Consider the following 21,694-nt stretch of genomic DNA (forward strand, 5'->3'; position numbering starts at 1 on the left):
CAGTGATGACCAGGAGGAGGAGGAGGAGGACGTTTGCCTTGCCGGGACATCATCGCCTGCGTCCAGCTTGGAGCAAATGCTCTGCTCTGGTGTATTTGCCCTTGATTTTGAAAAGTAATCAACTCCCTTCTTGTCTAGATGACAGAAGCAGGGGTGAACCACAGCCTACAAGTGTTCTGCTCTGATTTCTAGAACTCGCATGCACAGAAACGCAGCTCAAAGGGTTACATTTAAAATAAGTGCATATGATGCGTGTCTCTCCCTGCCCACACCAGCTTGAACAAACCTTCCTGTATATACATCTGTAAAATCTATAAATGCCTGCATGTGGATTTATATTTATTTCTTACACTTTATCTCAGTTGAAAACAAAACAATGCAAAACACCTTCTTGTACCATAATCCTTTTTATTTTTATTTAACTATAATTTATATTAGTGAATTGTTAGCATAAGCTTATTTCTTTGGCATTGCATATATACATCTAAATGAGGCAAAGAGAAGTGATATATGTACCCATTTACATATGAAGCTAAGGTAGGAGGCACTTATGTTATATACATTCCCTATGAATATTTTTAAATCTTTACATTAAAAAATACTTCCGACTTCTCCACCTCATCACTTACACACACTCGATGTTAAATAAAATCGCTGTAATTCAGTTAAGAACACCTTTTGGGAAAATGTTACTGCATATAAATCAGTATTTTGAATGGAACTTGATTATGACTGTTCAATCCTTTTGAATGATATTTTTAATAAGTTAGGCATTCCCAGGTTCCACGGCGAGATGGCAGATTGAACACATGTCTAGTTTCACTCTGCTGAAACACAGAAGAACGCCAGGAAATATATATGTGTCATAAGCAGTGCTCACCCCACACCCAGACTGTGGTCTCTAAATACTGTTTCCCACTGAAGGGACTCACTTCTCCTTGGAGAAATGTCTTGATTCCATGTGGGGATCAAAAAATTCCCAAGAAGAGCCCAGAACATCTTGTCACAGCAGAACAGAGGGCTGTTCCAAGAGCGCTAGCGGGTTTCAGAGTGACTGGGGAGCCAACCTGAAGGGCTCCCGCTGTTTGATGGGGGACCATTTGAGTGTTAGTCAGAACAGAACTGTGTGGACTCAGTTCATTATGATCTTGGAAAAACAAAACCTTTCTCATCGCTCACATATGGAGGATGCTGGGAGACCAACTCATTTTTTTTGTTTTCTTTAGTGAAGAAGATTGGCCCTGAGCTAACCTCTATTGCCAGTCTTCCTCTTTTTGCTTGAGGAAGATTGTCACTGTAACATCTATACCCATCTTCCCCTGTTTTGTATGTGGGATGCCGCCACAGTGTGGCTTGATGAGCGGTGTGTAGGTCTGCGCCTGGGATCCAAACCCACGAACTGGGCCACCAAAGTGGAGCACACAAACTTAACCACTACGCCACCAGGCCAGCCTCAACAATTCATTATTTTTAAGAATTGGCAGTAACGGAAAAGAGTCAAGCACTTGCCCTGCCTTTGTTCTAGAAGCCGTCTGTCAGAGTAACAAGCTAGTTAATGTGGGATCATTTCTCGTTAGAGAAATGGTGTAGCTAGCAAACAGGGAGGGGCTGATGGAGGTAGAAAGGCACTGCTGACAGCTCTGATGAAATCATTAGGCAGTGATTACATCAGCTGCTCACAACGCAACAAAGCCGTGGAGAGAGCAGGAGCTCGTTCCTGGACAGGTGGGTTTCTGGTAATCAGGCCTCCAGAGCCCACGCCCAGCATACAGCAAATACCGAGACAGGGAGTGGCGCTCATGTGCACCCCAGATGCAGTCAGCAAAGTACAGACGTGCAGACTCCGTGGCCAGATGACCAGTGTCTTCAGCCCATAAGTTGGAGGAGTGCAGGGGCAAGGGAGAAGAAGCCGGAACCTTTAGATTGGAAAGAATGTAAGAGAGGTATCAGCCAATTGCAATGTATGGACCTCATTTGGGTCTTGATTTGAACGAAGTTTAAAAAACATGTATGAGACTCTCTAAAACATGGGGACACTTGCTGGCTCTTTGATAATATGATAATATGAAAGCAGATGCGTAAGTCACAACTGATTTGGCGGCCCAGAAAAAACCAGAGATCAAGTGCAGGTGAAGCCAAGAGCCCGTTGGATCAAGGCCACCATGCCACCAGCCTCGAAGAGCAGCCCCTTTCCCTCCAGAAGTGAAAAGAGAGTGGCCGAACGGGAGGTGGCATAGAAGCAGATGAGTTAGACCCCAACCACCTGCCCCACTGTGCTGGGTGATGGCCCCCCGCCAGGTGGTGGCCGACTGGAGATTTTTTCCTCTGGAGAACATAATCCAGAGGCCCAGCCTGGGACTCTACAGGAACAGGGGCATGGGTTAATATGTTCTGGATGAGACCAAGCGCAGAGACCCTCACTCAGGACCCTGAAGGCTCAGCTCAGCCTTTCCCTCCAGGCCACGATTGGAAGGCTTCTCTCTGGGGACATATTGCCAGCCTAAGCAGGAAGGCCTGTGGGTGCTGAGCCTTGGGTGTCCTGACTAATGCCAGCTGCACGCACCCTCCCGTGACGCTCAGCGTTGAGAATCTCACGTGGTCCACCTGCATCTCCCAGCTAGAGTTCACGCCTCCGCTCTTGCCCAGGGACACGGCAGGGGTTGTCCGGCCCCTGCCGGCACCTCTAGCCAGGAAGACAGAAGCAAAGCAAACAGAACTTGGAGGATGCAAAGCCCATGCAGAGAGAAGAAACTCAGTAAGGCATCCTTCCTGTCCTCAGAGATTGGAGAAGATGCTTTGTTCAGAAATAAGAACAGGACGGCATAAGAAAGGATATCTGGGGTCTTGTTTCCTGAATGTGGCTCTTTGATTTGTCAGTTGAAAACTTAATAGCAGAAATTATGCTAAACTCGATGAAAAGGTTAGAATATACATTTAAGGAAATCTCATCTGAAGTTGAGCATAAGACAAAGAAAAAGAAAATGGGGGAGAGAAAAAGAAATAGGAAAGAGGGAATTAGAGGATGGTTCCGGGAGATTTGCCACCCAACTATTAGAATTTTTAGAAGGAGAAAACAGAAAAAAGGAAATCATCAACAGAATAATTGAGGGACGTTCCCCACAGCCGGAGGACAGCAGCCGCCACGTTGAACGGGCTGCCTGAGAGCCTGTGCCCACAGTGGATGAGGGATCCTCCCCAAGCTGTATAGTTTTGAAATTTCAGAACACTGGGGACAAAGGAGAAGATCTTACCAACATCTAGAGAGAAAAATCAAATGACAGGCAAGGGATGCAGAATCGGAACAGCTTCACATTTTCAGTATCGGGAGCGAGACCATAAAGCCGAGCCTTCGCAATCCTGCAGGAAATTATTTTCAAGCTAGAATTCTGTATGCAGCCAAAGTAACAATACATTGAGAGGAAAATAAATACATTTTCAGACAAGCAGAATTTACCTCCCATGCCTTCTTCTTCAATAAACGATTGGAGTTCCTGCCGAATGAGAGAGTGAACCAAGGAAGGAGATGAGTGGATGGAGGAATTGGGCCATCTACTCTAGGACAGAGACAAAGGGGATCCCCTGGAGAAGGGGAAGGCTCCCCCAGGATGGGCCGTGCAGGAGACACTGGGACGCTGGCCTGAGCTGGAGCTCTCTGGCAGGTGTGTGGAGGGAGGGCTGGCCCCCAAGCTGCCTGTGCACTGTGCCGTCCCCTTGCCATGCAGACAAGCCAGTGAGCCTGCCCTAGACCCTTCTTTGTTGCTGACCTTTCTGGACCATGTTGTCCCTGCTCCCCTCCCTGCCCTACTGCCTCACCCACCTGAGAACGCACATTTCTCCATGGGGCCTTCTGCCTGGCTCACTCCTGAGGACTGGAGGCAGGCCATAGTAGATGTAGAAGCAGGATGCTGGGCAGTTGTGGGTCATGTGACTACCCTACCAGATGCCACAATGCAGGTGGCCCTTGGTTTCCCAAGGGTCACTCACGACCTCACCCCAGAAGGTGCTCTTTCTTGTCAACTGTACATCCGTAGATGTTATCACCATAAAAGAAGCAAGGGGATGCTTAACAAAGCCAGAATGTTGAGGGTTGGGGGGGCATGTGGTTTGGAGGGCACAGAGAGCAATGCCCAGCTCCTTTAGGAGGAGGTGGTTCACTTCATTACTCTTCTGTGACCTTAACATACATGTTCTTCAATGTGTATGACACAGTTCACAGTAAAAGATGGAAACATTTTTCAGTAAGTTATGCATTTCTAATATACTCTTTCCGTCTTTTCCCCTCCCTTTCCCCCCACCCATCTCCCTCCCTCCTTCACACACAGGCAAAATGTCAGTGTCAGAGGAAATCGTGGTTACATAGTTGAAATATCTATTATTTTTCCCTAGATTTGAATGAGTCATTCTTGACTTGAACAGACGCTAAACTTTGGCCATGTTTCTAAAGAATAGTGCCTCTCTTTATTGCAAATCTATATGATGGCATGAAATGGTATTCTGGAAGAGGACCTACCCGTGGAATGGAAAATTAGTGTCTTTTTTTATGATCATTTATTTAAAAAGAAAAGAGAGAGACTAACAGATTTTTTTCTATTTGTGATTGAGAACTTGTAATTCACAGCAGAGGCTTGCCATTTCTTATTGAAACCCTGAATGTAGTCTTTGTGCTGTGACTAACGTCATGAGTCTGATTGTATTAATATGTTTCTCAAGGCACAACCTATAAAAGCAATTTTCTGCTCTGCCATAAAATATTCATGAGAATACAGGCTTTTTTGTTTTGATGCTGCATTCTTTAAGTAGAGAAGGTTTTATTGTTTTCTTCAGGGTGCTTTGGGTCAAAAGCACCAGCAGCTTCTGTTGGGAACTCATGGCATTTCAAATAGTTTTTGATACCAAAATAGTACAAGTCATGTTTGACGCACCCACCAGCAGCCGGAATGAATGGGGATTGTGGTTCTGATCTCCACAGCTGGTGTGCAGGGCAGGGCCTGGGGACAGCGTCAGCCACTGCCCCCGCCCACCTGGCCTCCTGATGTTGAGCACATTAGAAGTGAGAAGGCCGCATTTCTCAGGGGCCCTCGCGTGGGTCTTCTTGCCCCATGAAAGTTGAAATGCTTGTTTTGGGGTCTGACTGTGAATGCAGCATTGTTTTCAGGGGTGACGAAATGGCAGTAGCTGGTTATGGTATATCTGATGTGGGTAATGTATAGCTTTTCATTCTTCTTGCTCTGCCTTTAACTTTATCTTTAGCAGAAGAATGAAGTTTTGTGTGATACTCCAATGGAAAACCGAGGCGGGACTCCCATCCCTTTGTAACATTTAGGAAATACATAGGAAATGTGGCAGGGAGAGCATGGTGACATTCTGCTGGAGCCAGCATTTGCTCATCAACCTCCACACCCACGTACGCCTTCTCTCTGTTCCCCCTGGGTTGGGGGGCTTGTCGGCAGGTCTCCTCGCCATCTTAGCAAACTCTTCATCTGGACCCATCCGCTCTGTGGTGTCTATGGAGGAATTAACAGGGGCTGCCAGGCAGTGTTTCCTTATAAGATTCCCTGTGATTCCAGACCCAGAAGAATCTGAGAAGAGTTCGCATAAACAAACTGAACCTCACTGGTGTGTGGTGGGTGTGCACAGCCTGACCCACCCCGTTTCTGAGAAGGAACCATCGAAACAGCCCAGGCCTGACCCGCCACCTGAGTGTCTGTTTTTGCCTGCAGCATCCTCCCTGAGGCCACCACCCTCTTCTCCTTCAGTCCCCAGGCCCCTGCCGCCAGCCCCCGTGCCTCAGGCCCGCCTCCCCCACACTGCCAACACCCTGCCCAGGCCTGCAGGCATGCTCCAGGATTTGCAGACACAGGCCTGCTCTCTGAGCGGGGATCTGAGCTCCTCCTCTCCATCAGCATCCCCACGACCCTCCACTTATGCCTGGACCCCTGGGTTCTTGCTCATGCTGCCCCTTCCGTCTCGGGAGATGCAGCCCCCGCGTGGACCCTCCCCAGGCCTCCCATCGGCCCCATGGCCCTCTCCTGTCTGGTGTCCCACACGGGCCTGCTCCAGGCTGGAGTGGCAACTGTCCGCCAGCGCTCAGCACAGAGCAGAGACCCCACACGTTTCTTCAGTAAGTGAAAGCATGCGTGGAAATGTTTGGCTCATCATGTTTTTGAAGTTAATAAAAAAGATACCTTAAAAGCTGTCTTATGTTCAGTGTTTAAAGACATTAAGTACTAGACATTTCTGATGGTCCCCTGACCCCCACTATGAACAATTAGAAATAGGAGAGGATGTGCTAACATGAGCAGCACACGGGTCTTCCTGTGCCAGCTTCTTCGGGACTGCCTTGTGTAAGATCTTAGGTCACCTCGGCACGTCTTAGAAGTGGGGGTCTCACCTGACTTTACCCCCATGGAGCAAACTAGGTTATACAGCGTACAAAATGCAGGAAAATAAGATTATTTTATTAATTCCCCCTACTTATTAAGCTAAAATATCGCTGCTTAACCAGATAGATGGAGTATGAGAGAGATTATAGGCCCGTCTCACCTGCAAATGTACTCAGACATTCTTGATAAAACGGTTGTGGCTGACTCCATCAGTGACTGTGCAGACCCCGGCGAGAGCGTCAGGCTTATCCCAGAGAGCAGAGGCAGGCTGACCGAGGTCTGTGAGTCACTTGCCTGTGATGTGTGAAGTCACGAGGCAGGTTAACAGGTCAGTGGAGAACAGCTTTCCGGTGGCATCGGTGGATGCAGAGAGGGAACCGGGAGGACCTGGCGCCCGTCCCAGGGACGATGTTTTAGGAAGTGTCGGCACTGTCGTGCTGTGAAGGCAGGGAACGTACCCCACCTCGAGAAAGCAAGACGTGAACCGAATTTCCTTCAGGAAGTCCGGTCACCCTCTCTTTTCCTTTTCTCTGAGCCTGTGTACTGAGCTCTTCTCCCTGTACTCCATAATATTCCTTAAAATTTTGAAAGTCTGAAGCAAATGGGGGGAAATATTGAGGTTTTATAAAACTGGTATTGTTTATGCATTTTGCTGTATTTCGTAATAAAAATGATCTAAGAAAAGAAAGGAAATTAATGAAATCCAGCCTTGAGCAGCTTGCGGGGAGGGGAGGCGGGGGCCGGGTACCACCATTCCCAGCCTATTCATGAAAACACAGTTTGTGTAGGTTTTTCTCACATTAATATCAAATAAAACCCTCTTAATATGTCAAGCCTCATACCCAATTAGAAGAAAAAGTGCATTTAAAAAGTTGAGGATTGCCCTTCACTGATTTGGGGAAGAAACAGAAGAGAAACAATCCGCTGGTATTTATCCTGCACTTGTTGGTGCTTAAAAGGGGAGAGAATTAGATATTTTCTTAAAATGATGGAATGTGAGAATTTTCTAATCTCCTCCTGGGTGGTTCTGTCTCTTTCTCCGTTCCCTACAGCTGCTCCAGGCTCTGGGCCTCCAGCACCAGCCCTGGAGGCTCCAGGTGGGAAGAAGCGGGGCCTTGGCTGCAGGTCCTGGGGAGGGAAAGATGATGATTTCAGTCAAGGAGCCAGGGAGGCTCATGTCCTGGGCTCCGCTCCATCCCAAGCAGTGTCCTGGCCTCTGTCTACCTGAGCTGTGCCCTGCAGGCATGATGACTGAATTTCAGTGGAGGACCCTGGGGCTCAGAGAGGCCAGGTGACTGCGTCGGCTCGGGGGTTGGAACCTGGGGCTTCTGCCTCCCAAAGCCGGCCTCCCCATCAGCAGCAGCGCATCCCAGCCTTGCCTTGTCCGAAGATCGGCCCGCTTGGGGCCTGCTGCCTGGGAGCTGACCACAGAAATGCTGTGTCCCAGGGGCAGTTCCACTGATGGGCCCTTTTACTAGAATCCACGGGTTGTGGGGCTGTGGATCACAGACTTCCCAAGGTTTAGGGTCATGTTTAGGACCAGAGGGCCCTATGATCTGGGTGGCAGGTCCTCGGGCATGTGGGTGGGCCACTCCTAGGGAGACACTGGGACAAGGTCAAGTGAATGACATGGCCTGATGTGCAAGAGTCTCGCAGAGATGGTCCTAAAAGTGAGGAGCTGGTCCTTGGTGGCCCTCATCTGTTGAGTTTGGGCTCCCGTCTGAGCCTTGACACTCCAGAGGGTGAGGCCCTCGTCTTCTGACCCAGGCCCCACGGGCCAGTGTGCATCAGTTGATGAAGAAATGAGCCCAGAGCATGTTATGGGGGGAGCTTTCTGGAAGGAACGGGAGAGCCCGTGGGCCTCTGTGCTGGGATCTGTGGGAGGAGCACAGGCTGGTGGGCTCTCACCTCAACCTGCCCCCGGGCTTTTATGAGCAGAGCACAAGGGGTGTCCATGGCATGTTCGAGAAGCTTCACTGCAGTGTCCCCGGGACTGCGCTGGAGGTCACACTGGCTCACAGGGAGCACCTGCATCCTTCTCATAAGTAAACCGTCATAAAAGGAGTTATTTTGTGATATCCATGATTTAAAACTTTCTTTCTGCATCCTTTTTTCCCTTTAATTTAGTGTTGAATTGTAAACGGTGAGATTGATTCAGCTTCTGTTTCTAATCAAAGTCACTCGTAGCTTGTGTTTGGCAGTACGTCAGTCCAGTGAAGGAAAGCCATTTCTCTGTGAATTAGTCCAGTGAAGGAGACCGTTCCTTCGTGAGGTCCAGCAGCACGTACCCCTGATGAATGGACTGGTGCAGGCGAGCCGGGGAGCGTTTCATTGGCTGCAGTCGGTAAACATGTTTTCCGAGAGGGCGCTCGCTTCGCCATGGAAACGGGCTCCCCGTCCTGAGTGTCTTTCTGGACCACTTCAGGGGCACACACTGTTCTGTGGTTCCTGTGCAAACTCTTCAGTGGCTTCGTGAACAAGAGGAAACGCGCAGGCCAGTTTGTTCTCTACTTACTGGTGTTTAGCTCTCTTCAGAGCCTTTGTCTTTCTCTTTCTCTTTGTTGACTTTCAAAAATGATGTCAGAAAGGGCATTGGGCCTGCAGTGGGGTCCTTTGAGAGAGCGGGCCTCCCCTGTGGAGAGTGGGGTAGGAGGGGAGAGAGTTTGTGCAACTGTATCCTGGTCTGACCTTCCACTGGTTTTTGCGTTTGGGCAATGGAACCCCTCAAAGGCCTCCAGGTCCTGCATTTTGAGCCTGTTGGGCAAGAGAGGGGGAAGGAGGCATGGGAAGGGTGACATGTTCTTTAGCACGTGGGCACCCCTTGACGGCTGCAGTGGCTCTCTAGGGCCGGGTGGAGGGGCTCGGGGCCGGGGATGCCGTGCTGCTGCAGTGACAACGGCGCTTCTGTGCTGTGCTCTCTCCGCAGTGGACGTGGCCGCGGCGCTGCCTTTGCAAGTCGCCCCCCCGGCGGTGCCCATGGACCTGCGCCTGGACCACCAGTTTTCGCTGCCCGTGACGGAGCCCACCCTGCGGGAGCAGCAGCTGCAGCAGGAGCTCCTGGCCCTCAAGCAGAAGCAGCAGCTCCAGAGGCAGATCCTCATCGCCGAGTTCCAGAGGCAGCACGAGCAGCTCTCCCGGCAGCACGAGGCCCAGCTGCACGAGCACATCAAAGTAAGTCGTGGCCGGCCGGCCGGGAGGAGCCGTCCACCGCGGGGGCCTGCAGCAATGCCACGCTCTCTGTAGCACCGAAATTCCGCTGCTCAGGACTGCTCCCGATAACCATCTGTAGTGCTAGGATTTACATTCAAGGGTATTCCTTGTAAACAGTGGCGGGTGTGGCGTCTAGTGGGAAACAGCACTTGAGAGTCACGGTGTAGAAGCGGCCTTAAAATAGGGAAAATGCTTATCATCTAATTTCGTCTACAAAGATAGGATGTGTCTATAAATAGAAGAATTAGCAGCCAGAAGCAGCATCAAAATATTACTTTATTTTTGTACTTACTCTCTACAACTGTTTAATCTGATCCCAGATTTTAAAATAAGATACGTTGGAAAGAAACAGTTATTAGTGATATGTAATGAAGTCATATTATGTAGTTGACAGACCAGTTAGAATGTCTGTGATCATAATAACGCTCTCACTGTATTTAGAACTACATAGAGCAACAGTGTCAGTAGAAATATGCAGGGTATATTAAAATTGCGTATGTAATTTTACATTTTCTAGTAGCCATCTTAAAACGGCAGCTTGAAACAACAAACGTGTTATCTCATAGTTCCTGTGGGTCAGGAAGCTGGGAGCTGCTTAGCTGGTTGTTGTGACTCAGGGTCTCTCATGAGGCTGTGGTCAAGCTGTCAGGGCTGCTGTCTCATCTGAAGGGTTGGCTGGGGCTGCAGGATCCCCTTCTGAGCGTGCCCAGGAGGTTGTGGGCAGGAGGCCCCAGTCCTCATCACGTGGGCCTCTCACGGGCCCAGCTTCCCCAGAGGGAATGATCCAAGTGACCAAGACGGAAGCCTCAGTGTCTCCTCTGACCTAATCTTGGGAGTGACATACCCCCTCCTCTGCCTTATTCTGCTGGTCACACAGACCACCTTCAGTACATCCCGGGAGGGGCATAGACAAGGGGTAAATACCAGGAGGCAGAGGTCACTGGGGCCTTTGGGAGCCTGGCCACCAAAAGGTAAAATTAATATAGTTTATTTAACCTCGTATTTCTACAATATATTATTTCAACATGTAATCAATATAAAAGTTCTGCCCGTGCTAAGTCTCGGTAAACCGTTGCGGTCTGGACACGCAGGGCACCCCTCCCTTTGGACCGGCTGCATTTCAGGCGCTCCGTGACCGCATGCACTTAGTGGCTACCGTGCTACACAGCACTGAGGTGAGGAATTAACAGCCCACACTGTGTGCTTCTTGATGCTTCCCAGATGCCCTTTCGAGAGAACAACATGGCCCATGGATAGATGTCACTAAGTCGGCCTTGGCTTCCTCAGACATTAGCCTGCACCCAGATGGCCTGTGCCCACTGGTGCTGTGCAGAATAACTGGTGCATCTATGTCTGTTTCTGCCTCTCCCCAGTAATTCCCTCAACTGCAGGATCCCGGTTACCCCTCCTTATAACGTAAAACACTTAGCTCACTGCATTCATTTAATAATCGTTGGGAAGGTAAATGTGACGGGCCCGTGCTACCAGTTCTGTCTGTAGACTCCCCAGCAGAATTGCTGGGCGAGGCCGCCCAGTGGTGTCACCTGGCTCAGCGAGCTGCGTCACAGTGCCCAGCGCGCCCCTGAGAATGGAGCCAGAGGCGGCTTGGAGTCCACATTCCAGGCTCCGAAGCACGTGTGAGCATGTGTGCGCTTCCGAAGGCCTTGTGAGACCCCAGAGTGCTGGAGAGCCACCTCGGGGGCCCTTGGTCTTTGGAGTTTTGGTTATCACTTTGGTTTTTGTTGGTTTGGGATCATTGTTGCTGCCGCTGCTGCTTCCCCCTGACTCAACTGGCCCTCCCAGGTTGGCACCAGACAAAGCCAGGAGAGGATGGCCTTCCTGAGCTGCTGGACGTCCAGGCCTTCTCGTTTTGCTGTTAGAATTCTGAGCGACCTCGTGGTCCTGTGTAACAAAGATGTCACCAGTCTCCATGGAGACTGGCCCACGAGCAGCCATCGTGATCCTTTGCCTTTTAACGAGCGCACTCGGGTTTGGGGTGGAGCGGTTGAGGGTCCTCAAGGGCACCCACAATGCCTTTGCTTCCCCGACACTGAGCACAGATGCTCCCTCGCCCACTCTTCCTGCTGGGACGACGGAGAGGGAGGACCCTCGGGATGCTGATGCGGCGTGGCCCGTCGGAGCCTCCGTATCGCTGGCAGCTGCTGCTCTGCCCTGCAGTGGACTGGCCCATGTCCCGCTGAGGGCCCCAGTCCTGCTGCGTTTGGCTGTGAGCATAGCGGCTTGCCTCTGGTTTCCAGGGCTGGGAGAAAGGTCTGAGTTAGGCTGGCTGGGGAAATGGTCACAGGAAAATGCAGTTACTCCAGGTGACCGCCCGCAGCGCACACAGTGGCCTCGATTTGCAGGCGGTCATAACTGACAGGCGCCCCCTCAACAGGCTGCTGGTTTCATTTTGCCTTTGAAGCTGTAGCCTCACATTTCTGTGACTCCTAAAAGCAATTTAAACAATCAGACTTGTGGCGCTCTCACATCCAGTGCGTGTGCTCGCCCGTGTCGGGCGTGTGCTGCGCTGCTACCCGACAGCAGTCCTTCTGAACCTCTGCCCTCACAGTCCTGCATCTTGTCTCACCTTGGAAGTCTGGAGGATTGCTGCAGTCTCTCTTTGCCTGTCCCTCCAGATAGTCCCCTTTTACCCAGCCCTCCCCGACCAGCGGCCCTGTCACTGCTCTCCATCTCTCGAGGCCGCAGCACTGAGTGCCCTGAAGGCCCCTTTTCCCCACATGCTGCCCGGCCTGACACTGTCCACAGCTCTCACTCTGCACGCAGCCACGCCCTTCCTGTCTCCCTGCAGGCCCCGCACAGCGCCTGGCTGAGGGGCGAGCTCAGCAGCTACTTGTTGAATTGCGTGTTTTTGAGGAGTCCCGTCCTCACCTGTTAGTAGAATGGGGAGCATTCAAACAGCGTGTGATTGGAAGATGGGCCCCGGACTTGCACTGTCGATTTTCATGCCCAACTAGGATTAAGGAAGACACTCATTTTTTATTTCTCCTTTATTCAGTTGAATTCGTAGCTTTTACAAGAAAAAAAATGAATGAGAAACTGAGAGATGAACAAGCCCCGTGTATGTGAGAATCGTCGGGGGTGGCAGTAAGAAGCAAGAAACGTCAGGAAGACCCCTGAGACTTGCCTTTGGTGCTGTCACCTCAGGGCAGGGCTGGACTTCCCCTGGCTGGGGGCCTCCGCCTGCGGGGGGTCTTGCTTCCTGGACCCCCTGTTTCTCCCCCACTGGTGCTCAGGAGTCATGTCACTGCTTTGGGGATGGACGAGTCTCCTTGCCGTCTCCTCCTGTCAGCCCCTGCAGCCTCCAGAGCAGGCTCCGTGCAGCCTGTGCAGGGCAGTCTAGCCAACCAGGGGCTGCGCACGCACGGTGTCCCCAGGGGAGCGTGCCCTGACCACATGGCAGGACGGGCCGGCGGACAACAGGAGCCCTCAGCAGTGTGGCTCGAGGCCTGGTTCTCAGAAGCACGAGACGAATCTCAGGGCTACGTGTTGTCTGCATTTTAATCATTTGTTTTATTTTTCCATTTAAAACGGAGATCATAAAAGCTGTTTAAACTGTGTAATTGTATCATTACATCCGTCGCTTTTGTTTTGATGATTTAAACTCTTCATGAGCCATCATACTGTTAGTGACATTTGGCAATGGTGTTTGTCAGACAGATTTCTTGAGCACACAGTCTAATTAGTGTCATCAAATCATCAGTGAATTTGGATAGAATTTTATAATTAAAAAGGAAGTCGTTTTTAAAATCCAACTTAAATTGTTAACTTGGGATAAATAAGATCTTGTGTAAGTTTCAGCGTGAGAATCGCCCTCGCACTTGATGGCGTTTCTCTGCTGGTCGGGCTGCTCCACGCCCATCCTGCACAGTTAGTTCTGCTCTCTAGGATGGGGTCCCTGGTGAGCCTGTAACCGAGACAGAGGGCTGATGGAGTGAGAGAGTTTGGGGGTGGCAGGTGTTTATGCCCAGAAAATTGTTAACATTTGAGCAACTAGGACAGCGTGGACGCTTCAAAGACCATTATGTACGTTTGCCACTTTGGGGGTTTGTGGTGTTATTTTTAATTTTTTAATTTTATCAAGAAATACCTGTTTCTGATGTTTCACGTGCAAAAGTATCATAGTGTCTGCCCCTCCCTGCTCTGCCACCTCGCTTCCCAGGCCCGAGGTCTGTTCTGACACGTTCTCCCTGGTCTCCATGGCCAGCTCATCCTCCTGTCAGAGATCCCATGCAGTGATTTCTCCCTGGCAGCAAGGACTTGGCTCCGTCCCCTCCCACACACATACACGTGCACTGCCACTTCTTGGGTGCCTTCGAATACTTAGACCAGCCTTCTGATTAGCGAACTGTTCAGGGTCTCCGCTCCCGTGTCTGTGTGGTGCATACTGCTTGCACACGCCGTGCAGTGACTGTGGGTCCTTGCTCATGCAGCTCTTGGCTTTCACTGGAATTAATCGTTTCCTCTCTTCCCACTGCCTCTGTTCCCTGTGCCCCTCATGCAGATCCATTCCACAGGCTGAGAAACCCGTAATCTCTATTCAGTGTGGGCAAACACAGGGGATGGCACTCACGGCTGTCAGTCTCATGGTTCTTGTACAGCAGACTAAGTATGATGATACAATAACATGATTTTTGTATTTCAAAGTGTCTGAAATCTGAATCTGCCGCATCTTTAGATCAGAATCAATGATTTAAATATTTATTTTATGGAGAAAGGAGAACAGTTGTAGCATATAAGCCAGCACAAGGTCCTTCCTGCTTGAGTGGTGATGGCAGCCACTTTATAAGACTGCAAAGACGCTATTGCAGGAGTGTCGCAGTTAACTTTTGCTGTGTAACAAGCCACCCCAAGTAGAGTGCTTACCACAGCAGTCATTTTGTTTGTGGAGGGTCGTGTGAGGTGCTCTTCAGGTCTGGGCTCGCTCTTGTACTCCTGTGATCAGCTGTGAGCTGCCTGGCAGCTGGGTGACCAGGAATGGCCTCACTCTCTGCTCTGGTGGTTGGCAGACTGTTAGGGCTCAGCAGTTTATCTGCCGGTTTCAGCGTTCCAAGCTCAGCAGGACAGGTGTGATCTAAGCCTCTGCTTATGTCACAGATGCTATTGTCCAAGCAGCTAAAGCAAGTCTGAAGACCAGGGTGAGAATTCACATGGCAATGTACCCAAGGGAATGGCTGTTGGGGGGCATGCAACAAACAGGGGTGTAAGCAGTAGTCGTTTCCAGGAGGGATCCTCACTCTGGTTCAAAGAGGGTGGGAGAGGCGCCATGACGGGACTGACTTGGACGGGAGTCGGGGTGCATCACGAAGAGGAAGAAGTAGGCAGGGCTCGGGGCCTGGCTGGTGGAAACCCACAGTGCAAGCCAGAGTCACTGTCTTGGCCGTCTTCTGGCTCTGGATTCAGGCCTGCCGTCCCTGCACCTCCAGCCATGGGCACTGCTGTTCTTAAAAATGTATGTTGTTTTCATGTTTTGCACGTATTTATATTTTTGTATTGGGAATGTAGCCCACATTTAGCTTCACTGGTGGAAACATTTTAGGCGTGGTTTAATAGAACGCAGTGTTGACCCTGATGTTTGGGTGTTACCAGAAGTGCTGCCACCTCATTTCCCTCGTGGCTGCCACAGCCTTCTCTGTTGGGGGCATTTCTTTCACTCACTTGCTCTGCATCTTCTAAAATTCTGATGCCAAGCCTGCTGTCCAGTCCTTCCTGCGGTCTCTGTTCTGTGGATTTGTCTCTCTTTTTTAAAAATATTATTTTGTTGTCCGTTTAGTGGTTTTAGAGAGGAGTGACTGCAAATGCCTGTGTTCAGTCGGCCATGTTCACCCAGACGTCTGCCCTCTTCTTTAATCGTTCACTTTCGGGGTTCACTTACGGGCTCGGCCCCGCAAGCCTTCCTTGGAGCCTGCCAAGCAGTGAATCCTCTGCACTCAAGGAGGAAGAGCGACTGATAGCGTGGCCTGAGCATCAGCGGGAGGAGGAGGAAGGTTCCGGGCCTCCGGGCTCCCCAACAGTTGTGTGTGAGCAAGAAGCAGGGTGGGGCCTGTGTTTGCGTCCCAGGCAGTGTTGTTTTTACAGGGAAAGGTTTCATCATGATAACTCTCTCTTTCTGATCACCAAAGTCATTAACGTTAATTATTGACTAATTGGAAATTACAAAGAAGCTGCTGCAGTGCTGTTAGCTGGGAGAGCTGTTCCCTTTTGGAGTGACTCCCCTAATCTCACAGATCGTGTGTGTGTCGGTATATGGAACTGGGATCCTTCTCTGATCTGTGTTTCTTATTTACTAAATTAACATTTCCCTGCACCATTACACAGACTTCAAAAAGATGATTTTGTTTGTTTTGTTGTATTCTTACGATGCACCGTAATGAATTTAAACAACCACTAAGAGTTGAACATTAAGGTTATTTCCAGTTTTCATCCGTGTTTACCTTCCTTGTGCGTGAATCATATGCCTTTGTCTAGACAAAGTAGAAATGGGATTGCTGACCCAAGATACAACTACTTTTCTATGTTTTGTTACCGACTGCCGTGTCTCTCTCTAAAAGCTGTATCTGTCCTGAGTGTGCATGTGTCTGTCTGGTGTGTGTGTGTGTCTCTCTCACACACACACCTTGTTTATTCGTAGGCAAAATAGCAAGCAACAGTAACTATGATAGTGAGCACTTACTGAGCCACCCCAGGTGGTGGCCACCTGTGCTGGACACCCCACGGGCACCCTCACTCCCACCCCCAACCTGACCCAGGAGAGGGGCATGCTGTCCTCGCTCTTCCACTGCCAGGAAACAGCGGGCGGCCAGTGCCGTGACTGCCGCTCCCAGAGGAGGGAGCCGGACTCGCCCCGCAGTCCGATGCATTCATCGGATGTGTTCATATTATGTTTTAAGGGTTCTGTCTCACATCGTGTCTGCATTTCCTCTGTTGTGGTTAACCATATTTCTGTATGCTTAATGACTTTTTACATTTTTCCTACTGACTGTTGTTTTCTTTGCTGTGTTTCTGTTGCGATGCTGGTCCTTTTCTTCTGGGTGTAGGAGTGCTCTTTGTAAATTAAGGGCATTATTTCAGTGTCCATCATGTGGTGTCATTGGCTGTTAGTTTCGTTTGTAATCAGGTAGTTATCCACTTGTCCTGTCCTCATTCATGGATCAGAACGTTTTTTCTAAATGGTTAAAAATGCCACTTCTATCCCATAATAAGTATGTGTTCATCTGGCTGAGCCCATCTCCCCGTTCTCTGTGTCCTGCAGCCACACCCCGCAGCGTCCCGCGGGAGCCTCTGCATCGTTTCAGCATCTGACTGTGCATGTCTCCCCCCCACACACATTTTCTCCCCTCTGCATTTCCCTTCGCTTGCCTTGCCCGTTTATTCTTCCAGACGAACTTCAGAATCATTTCTCATAAAGTCTTCCAAACTTGTGCTGGAAATTTTTTGAAGTTACAGCAAGTTAATAAATTAGCATGAGGTCTACTAATAACTTTCTGATATTAAGTTTCTAGTCTAGGAACATGCTGTTACTGTCTGACGATTTGGGGCTTCTTCTGTGCCTGTGAAAAGCCTTGTTTTAACTTTTCACGTAAGGCTTATAGATTTTATATTTAATTATTCTTGGGTATTTTATGCTTTTTCTATTATGAATAGAATGTGTTTCTTCATTTTATTTTCTACTTGGTTACTGTCAGTGTACAGACGAGCTCTTGATTTTATTATTACTTTTTAGCCAACCAATATGCAGAATTTTCTTATTAGTCCTAATAAATTTATTGTTGGTTATTTCACGTTCTCTAGGTAGACAGTAACGTCATCTGCAAACAATAATTGTGTCCTCCTTTTTTGTTTAGCTGCATTGCCTAAAGCTTCCATAACCACGTTGAGATCTGGGAAAGTTATCTGTGACAACCTCCATGGGTTGGGGCCCTGGCCATACTGTGGACTGTGGTTGTGCTGCCAAGGCCGGACCCCCAGGTGTGGATAGGTCACTGCCTCGGGTCCTGAGGCCCATTCTCTCATCCTGCTGTGTGGCTTGTAGGAGTACCGGGAAGGGTTGGACCTTTTTTCCCCATGCTGTGGATCTCCTGCAGGGCCACCTCGGGAGCGTCCCTCTCCGGGTCCCATACCGTTTCTCCCATAGCGCTGGGCCAGGCACCCACACTCCTTGGCTCATCAGTGAATGAGAGCAGCTGGCGCTCCGAGGGCAGAAGGTCTCTCCCGGATCCTGTGTGGAGAGACACTGGCCTTGTTCTCTTAGAAGAGCTTGTTCACAGGGTGGGTGCTAGGGAAACGTCGAGTTAAGTCATCTTTTGAGCTATTTTGTTGTTTTCTAGTACTAATGAGGGTTTTGGTCAGTTTCATCACATGTGAGTTTTCCCGTTTCCTTTGCCAGTTCAGGGTGCTGTCTCCTGATGCCCGTTAGGCGGGATGGAGCGCGAGACTGAGAACCTGGTGTCTGCCTGGGCTTCCTCAGCCGCTCTCTGCCCCCGTTCCTGTTAACCTGTTAGCAGCAGCGCCGCCGTGAGGCCCCAGGAGACCCTCCAAGAGCCTGCAAGAGCAGGGCGCGAGCAGCAGCCGTGCACTGCCGTCGTCTCACGCACCGCACCCTTCTCTCCTGATGGAGCCCAGAGACACGCGGATTTCCCCATGAGAAACAGCTGTGCTTTTTTTGTCTTTTATGACAAACATTGTTCCTTCATGTTTTTTTAATGGTAAAATTCACATGACATAAAATTCGTCATTTGGCCATTTTAAAGCGTACAGTTCATTGACGTTTAGTACATTTACAGCATTGTGCGGCCACTGCTACTGTCTAGTTCCAGAACGTTTTCATCCCACTCGTAAAGAGACCCTGCTTCCTTTAGGCAGTCGCTCTCCGTTCCCCCATCCCCCAGACCCCGGCTACGCTATCCTGCTTTCTGTCTCTCTGAATGTGCCCATTCCAGATATTTCATGTTAATGTAATCATAAATACGTAGCTTTTTGTGTCTGGCTTCTTTCACTTAGCGTAACGTTTTCAAGGCTCATCCACGTTGTAGCCTGTTTCAGAATGTTATTCATGTCTACAGCTGAGTGTGTTCCACTGTGTGGCTATTCCTCAATTTGTTCATCCATCCCTCTGTTGATGGACGTTTGGGTTGTGTCCACCTTTTGGCTCCCGTCCACAGTGCTGCTGCGAACACTGGCGCACAGGTTCTGCTCGAGCACCTATTTTCAATCCTCTGGGGTACGCACCTGGGATTGGAATTGCCGGGTCATGTGGTAACTCTGTGTTAACTCTTTCAGAAACCACTAAGCCCCAACTCATTTTTTTAAAATTGTGGGTAAATCTGCATGACATAAAGTTGACCACTTTATCCATCTTTAAGTGTCCAGTTCGATGGCAGCAAGTACATTCACACTGTTGTGCAACCATTGCCACCATCCATCTCCAGAACCTTTTCATCCTCTCAAACTGAAGCTCTGTCCCCGTTAAACACTGACTCCTGGGACATCCCTTCTCCCCCAGACCCTGGCAACCACCTTCTAGTTTCTGTCTCTATAAATTTGACTACTCTAGGCACCTTGTAGAAGTGGCATCATATATTCATCTAGAACTTATTCTTAATTCTAATGTGGGTTTAATTATAAATTACAAGGGTTTGCGGATTCAAGATTATGTGCCTGTGGCAGAGTACCTAGAATAAGGCAGTGTCATCTGGCAGGCACAGTCATCACACATGGCTCTGTTCTAGACCCTCATGTGCACAGCCCGGGGCCTTCTTCATCGCAGGCATCAGGTTGCAAATGCAAGAGAGAAACATCCAGAGCCCTGGTGCCACTGCAGCTGCCCCTCCCCATGGCTGGCCACACTCTGGCTCTGGGGACCCCCAAATCTGGACTTTTCTCGTAGTTCCTTAGTTGATTTTACATATGTACATGAAGTACTCACATGAATAGAAATGAATCGAATGGGTGACAATCGGGGTACGATATCTTTGTAGGAATATTATGTTCTACATGTTGGGTAATGCCACGAGGGGAGAAATAAAATAGCTCCGTTTAATTCTCTCCCGTTCGCTGTGTTCGGAGAGCACACAGCAGCAGCTCCGCCTGTGGGCTTTCCTAAGAGTGTGGGCCTCTGAGGCTGGATGTTGATCAGTAAACTGATGCTTCAATGTGGACACAGAGGTAATCGACACCTAATTCAACCATCGGGCATTCTATTGTGTTTCTAACAAGAAGGGCAGAAATGAGCTGGGGTGGCGGAGTGTGTCAAACCTCTCACAAAGTAAATGGGTGGGGCATGGGCGAGTAATGAGCGTGGTAGGGGTTACAAACTGCGTCCCCGTCCTCAAGGAGTGCCCAGAGAGCAGACAGAAGGAGGCGTTGGCCAGGTCATCCTCGGAGCACAGTGAAGTCATTGTTCTCTCCTGGTGGTCAGGGTTCAGGGGTCCCCAGGGCTGGCTTGTGGCAGGCTATGGGAATGAGCAGCTGCCAGGGGCACTCCATGCTTCCGGAAGCTTCCCTCTTGCATTTTGGCTTGAATGCTTCTGGGGTGTGTATGCAGAGGGAGAATACAAATGTGTGTGTGGAGAGAGAGTCCAGTGGTGTCTGGAGCCCTGGGGTCTGGCAAGTTACAGCAAGAGCGGGTGTGGGGAGACCTTGAGTACAGGACTGATCCGCAGCACATTCCTGGGGTACGCGTGGCCCCCCAGACTCCTCCGCAGCTTTTGTAGCCCCCTGAGACTTGCCTATTTGGGGCTCTGAACAATAGTTCTCTTCAGCCTTTCTTCCACTTATTAACAGAACTGTCAGCCCAGCAGTTGCTTTTTGCCAGTTTTTCGTAGTTCCTGGTGGATTTCACTGCATCATCTTAGAGGAGAAATGCGACTCTTCAGTAAAGGATGTACTTCCAGGGATGGTGTTTTAGACAGATCCTGTCCCTGCCAGCACCAGGACCCCATGGGTTCGAGGGCCATGGGCAAGGAACCTGGGAATGCCCAGTCGGGGGCTGGTGGAGCCCCACGCTCCCAGCATCAAATGACAGCCCCACTGTGGCACTGAACAGCGGAGTCAGCGCTGAATTCCGGAGCCCAAGCCTCCCTGTGCACCCTGCAGTGGCACCAGGTGGCGACAGGGCCTCCATGCTCCATGCCTGGTGCAACTGTCTAGCCAGTGCCGTCCCGGGAGACGGGGCTCGTCCCCCAGGCTTCCTGCTCGTGAACCAGACTGCAGCAGCGTCCTTTGGGTAGGTCTTGGCACATCTGTCCAGTTTTATTTTCTCAGAGCAAATCCTTTCATATGAAAAATATTGTATGCATGTTACACATTTTAAAACATCTTGCAAATTGCCCTCCTGCTAGGTTTGTGCTCCCTCCAAAGGTGTCCTCAGCCTGGTCCTCTCCCTTCCCAGGCCTCGCAGGATATTTCCCGTTTAATTGGTGAAAAATAAAAATTATTCCCACACTGTTTTAATTTGTGCGTCCTTTTTTACTAGTAAGGATGAATTTTTCTATATATCTGTCCGTTAGTGTGATTTGTGCTGTTTCCATGGCAGGAGAGATTTTTAAGAGCCATTTAGTGGAGAGTATGACTCTTTTCCTTGCAGGGAGAGGGAGAAAATTGAAAGGAAGCCTGGCTTTATGGCACCGGGAGCCTGGACATGGTGTTTACTCTCTTTATTACCTGTTGCAGGTGGCTGAAGGATGTTGCCCAGGCCCCGGCTTCCAGGTCACTTGAGGCAGCAGTTTATGAGCCAGTAGGACACACTTGGGTTGTTGTAACCCTGGTACCTGGGATAACTCAAGGCCACGTGGTGCCAAAGTCCTGCGTCACCCCTGAGCCTGTCTGCGTCTAATTAGTGTGCTTACAGTAAGGAATTGCTTGTAAACGCAGTGCTTTGGGCTTCTAGGAAGTTGTTTATGAGCAGGTGGATGGCCTTGTGTGACCCGCTGCCCCGAGGGGCATGTATGGCCACTCCGGCTGCCGTCCTGGGCCCTGCTTTCCCTGTGCTGCCAGGAACTCATGGCACATGAGTCTCGTGCTTTATAAGGTACCCTGCTCACCTTTAATTGTGCCCTTTAAACTGTAGGCTGCTTGTGGGCTGT

The 21,694-nt window shown here is 49.9% G+C and overlaps 1 protein-coding gene across 13 annotated transcripts in view; it reads left to right on the plus strand.

The window, feature by feature from the left end:
* HDAC4 (histone deacetylase 4) overlaps positions 1-21,694 on the plus strand; it is a 291,136-nt gene that overhangs the window by 142,476 nt on the left and 126,966 nt on the right. For all 13 annotated transcript variants that reach the window (XM_046642744.1, XM_046642745.1, XM_046642734.1 and 10 more), the window contains one exon: positions 9,310-9,554. In XM_046642744.1, the coding sequence (XP_046498700.1) occupies positions 9,310-9,554 (245 nt within the window). The remainder of the gene's footprint in view (positions 1-9,309; positions 9,555-21,694) is intronic.

Source organism: Equus quagga, chromosome 17 (genome assembly GCF_021613505.1).
Source record: "Equus quagga isolate Etosha38 chromosome 17, UCLA_HA_Equagga_1.0, whole genome shotgun sequence".
In the NCBI taxonomy this organism is placed as follows: Eukaryota; Metazoa; Chordata; class Mammalia; order Perissodactyla; family Equidae; genus Equus; species Equus quagga.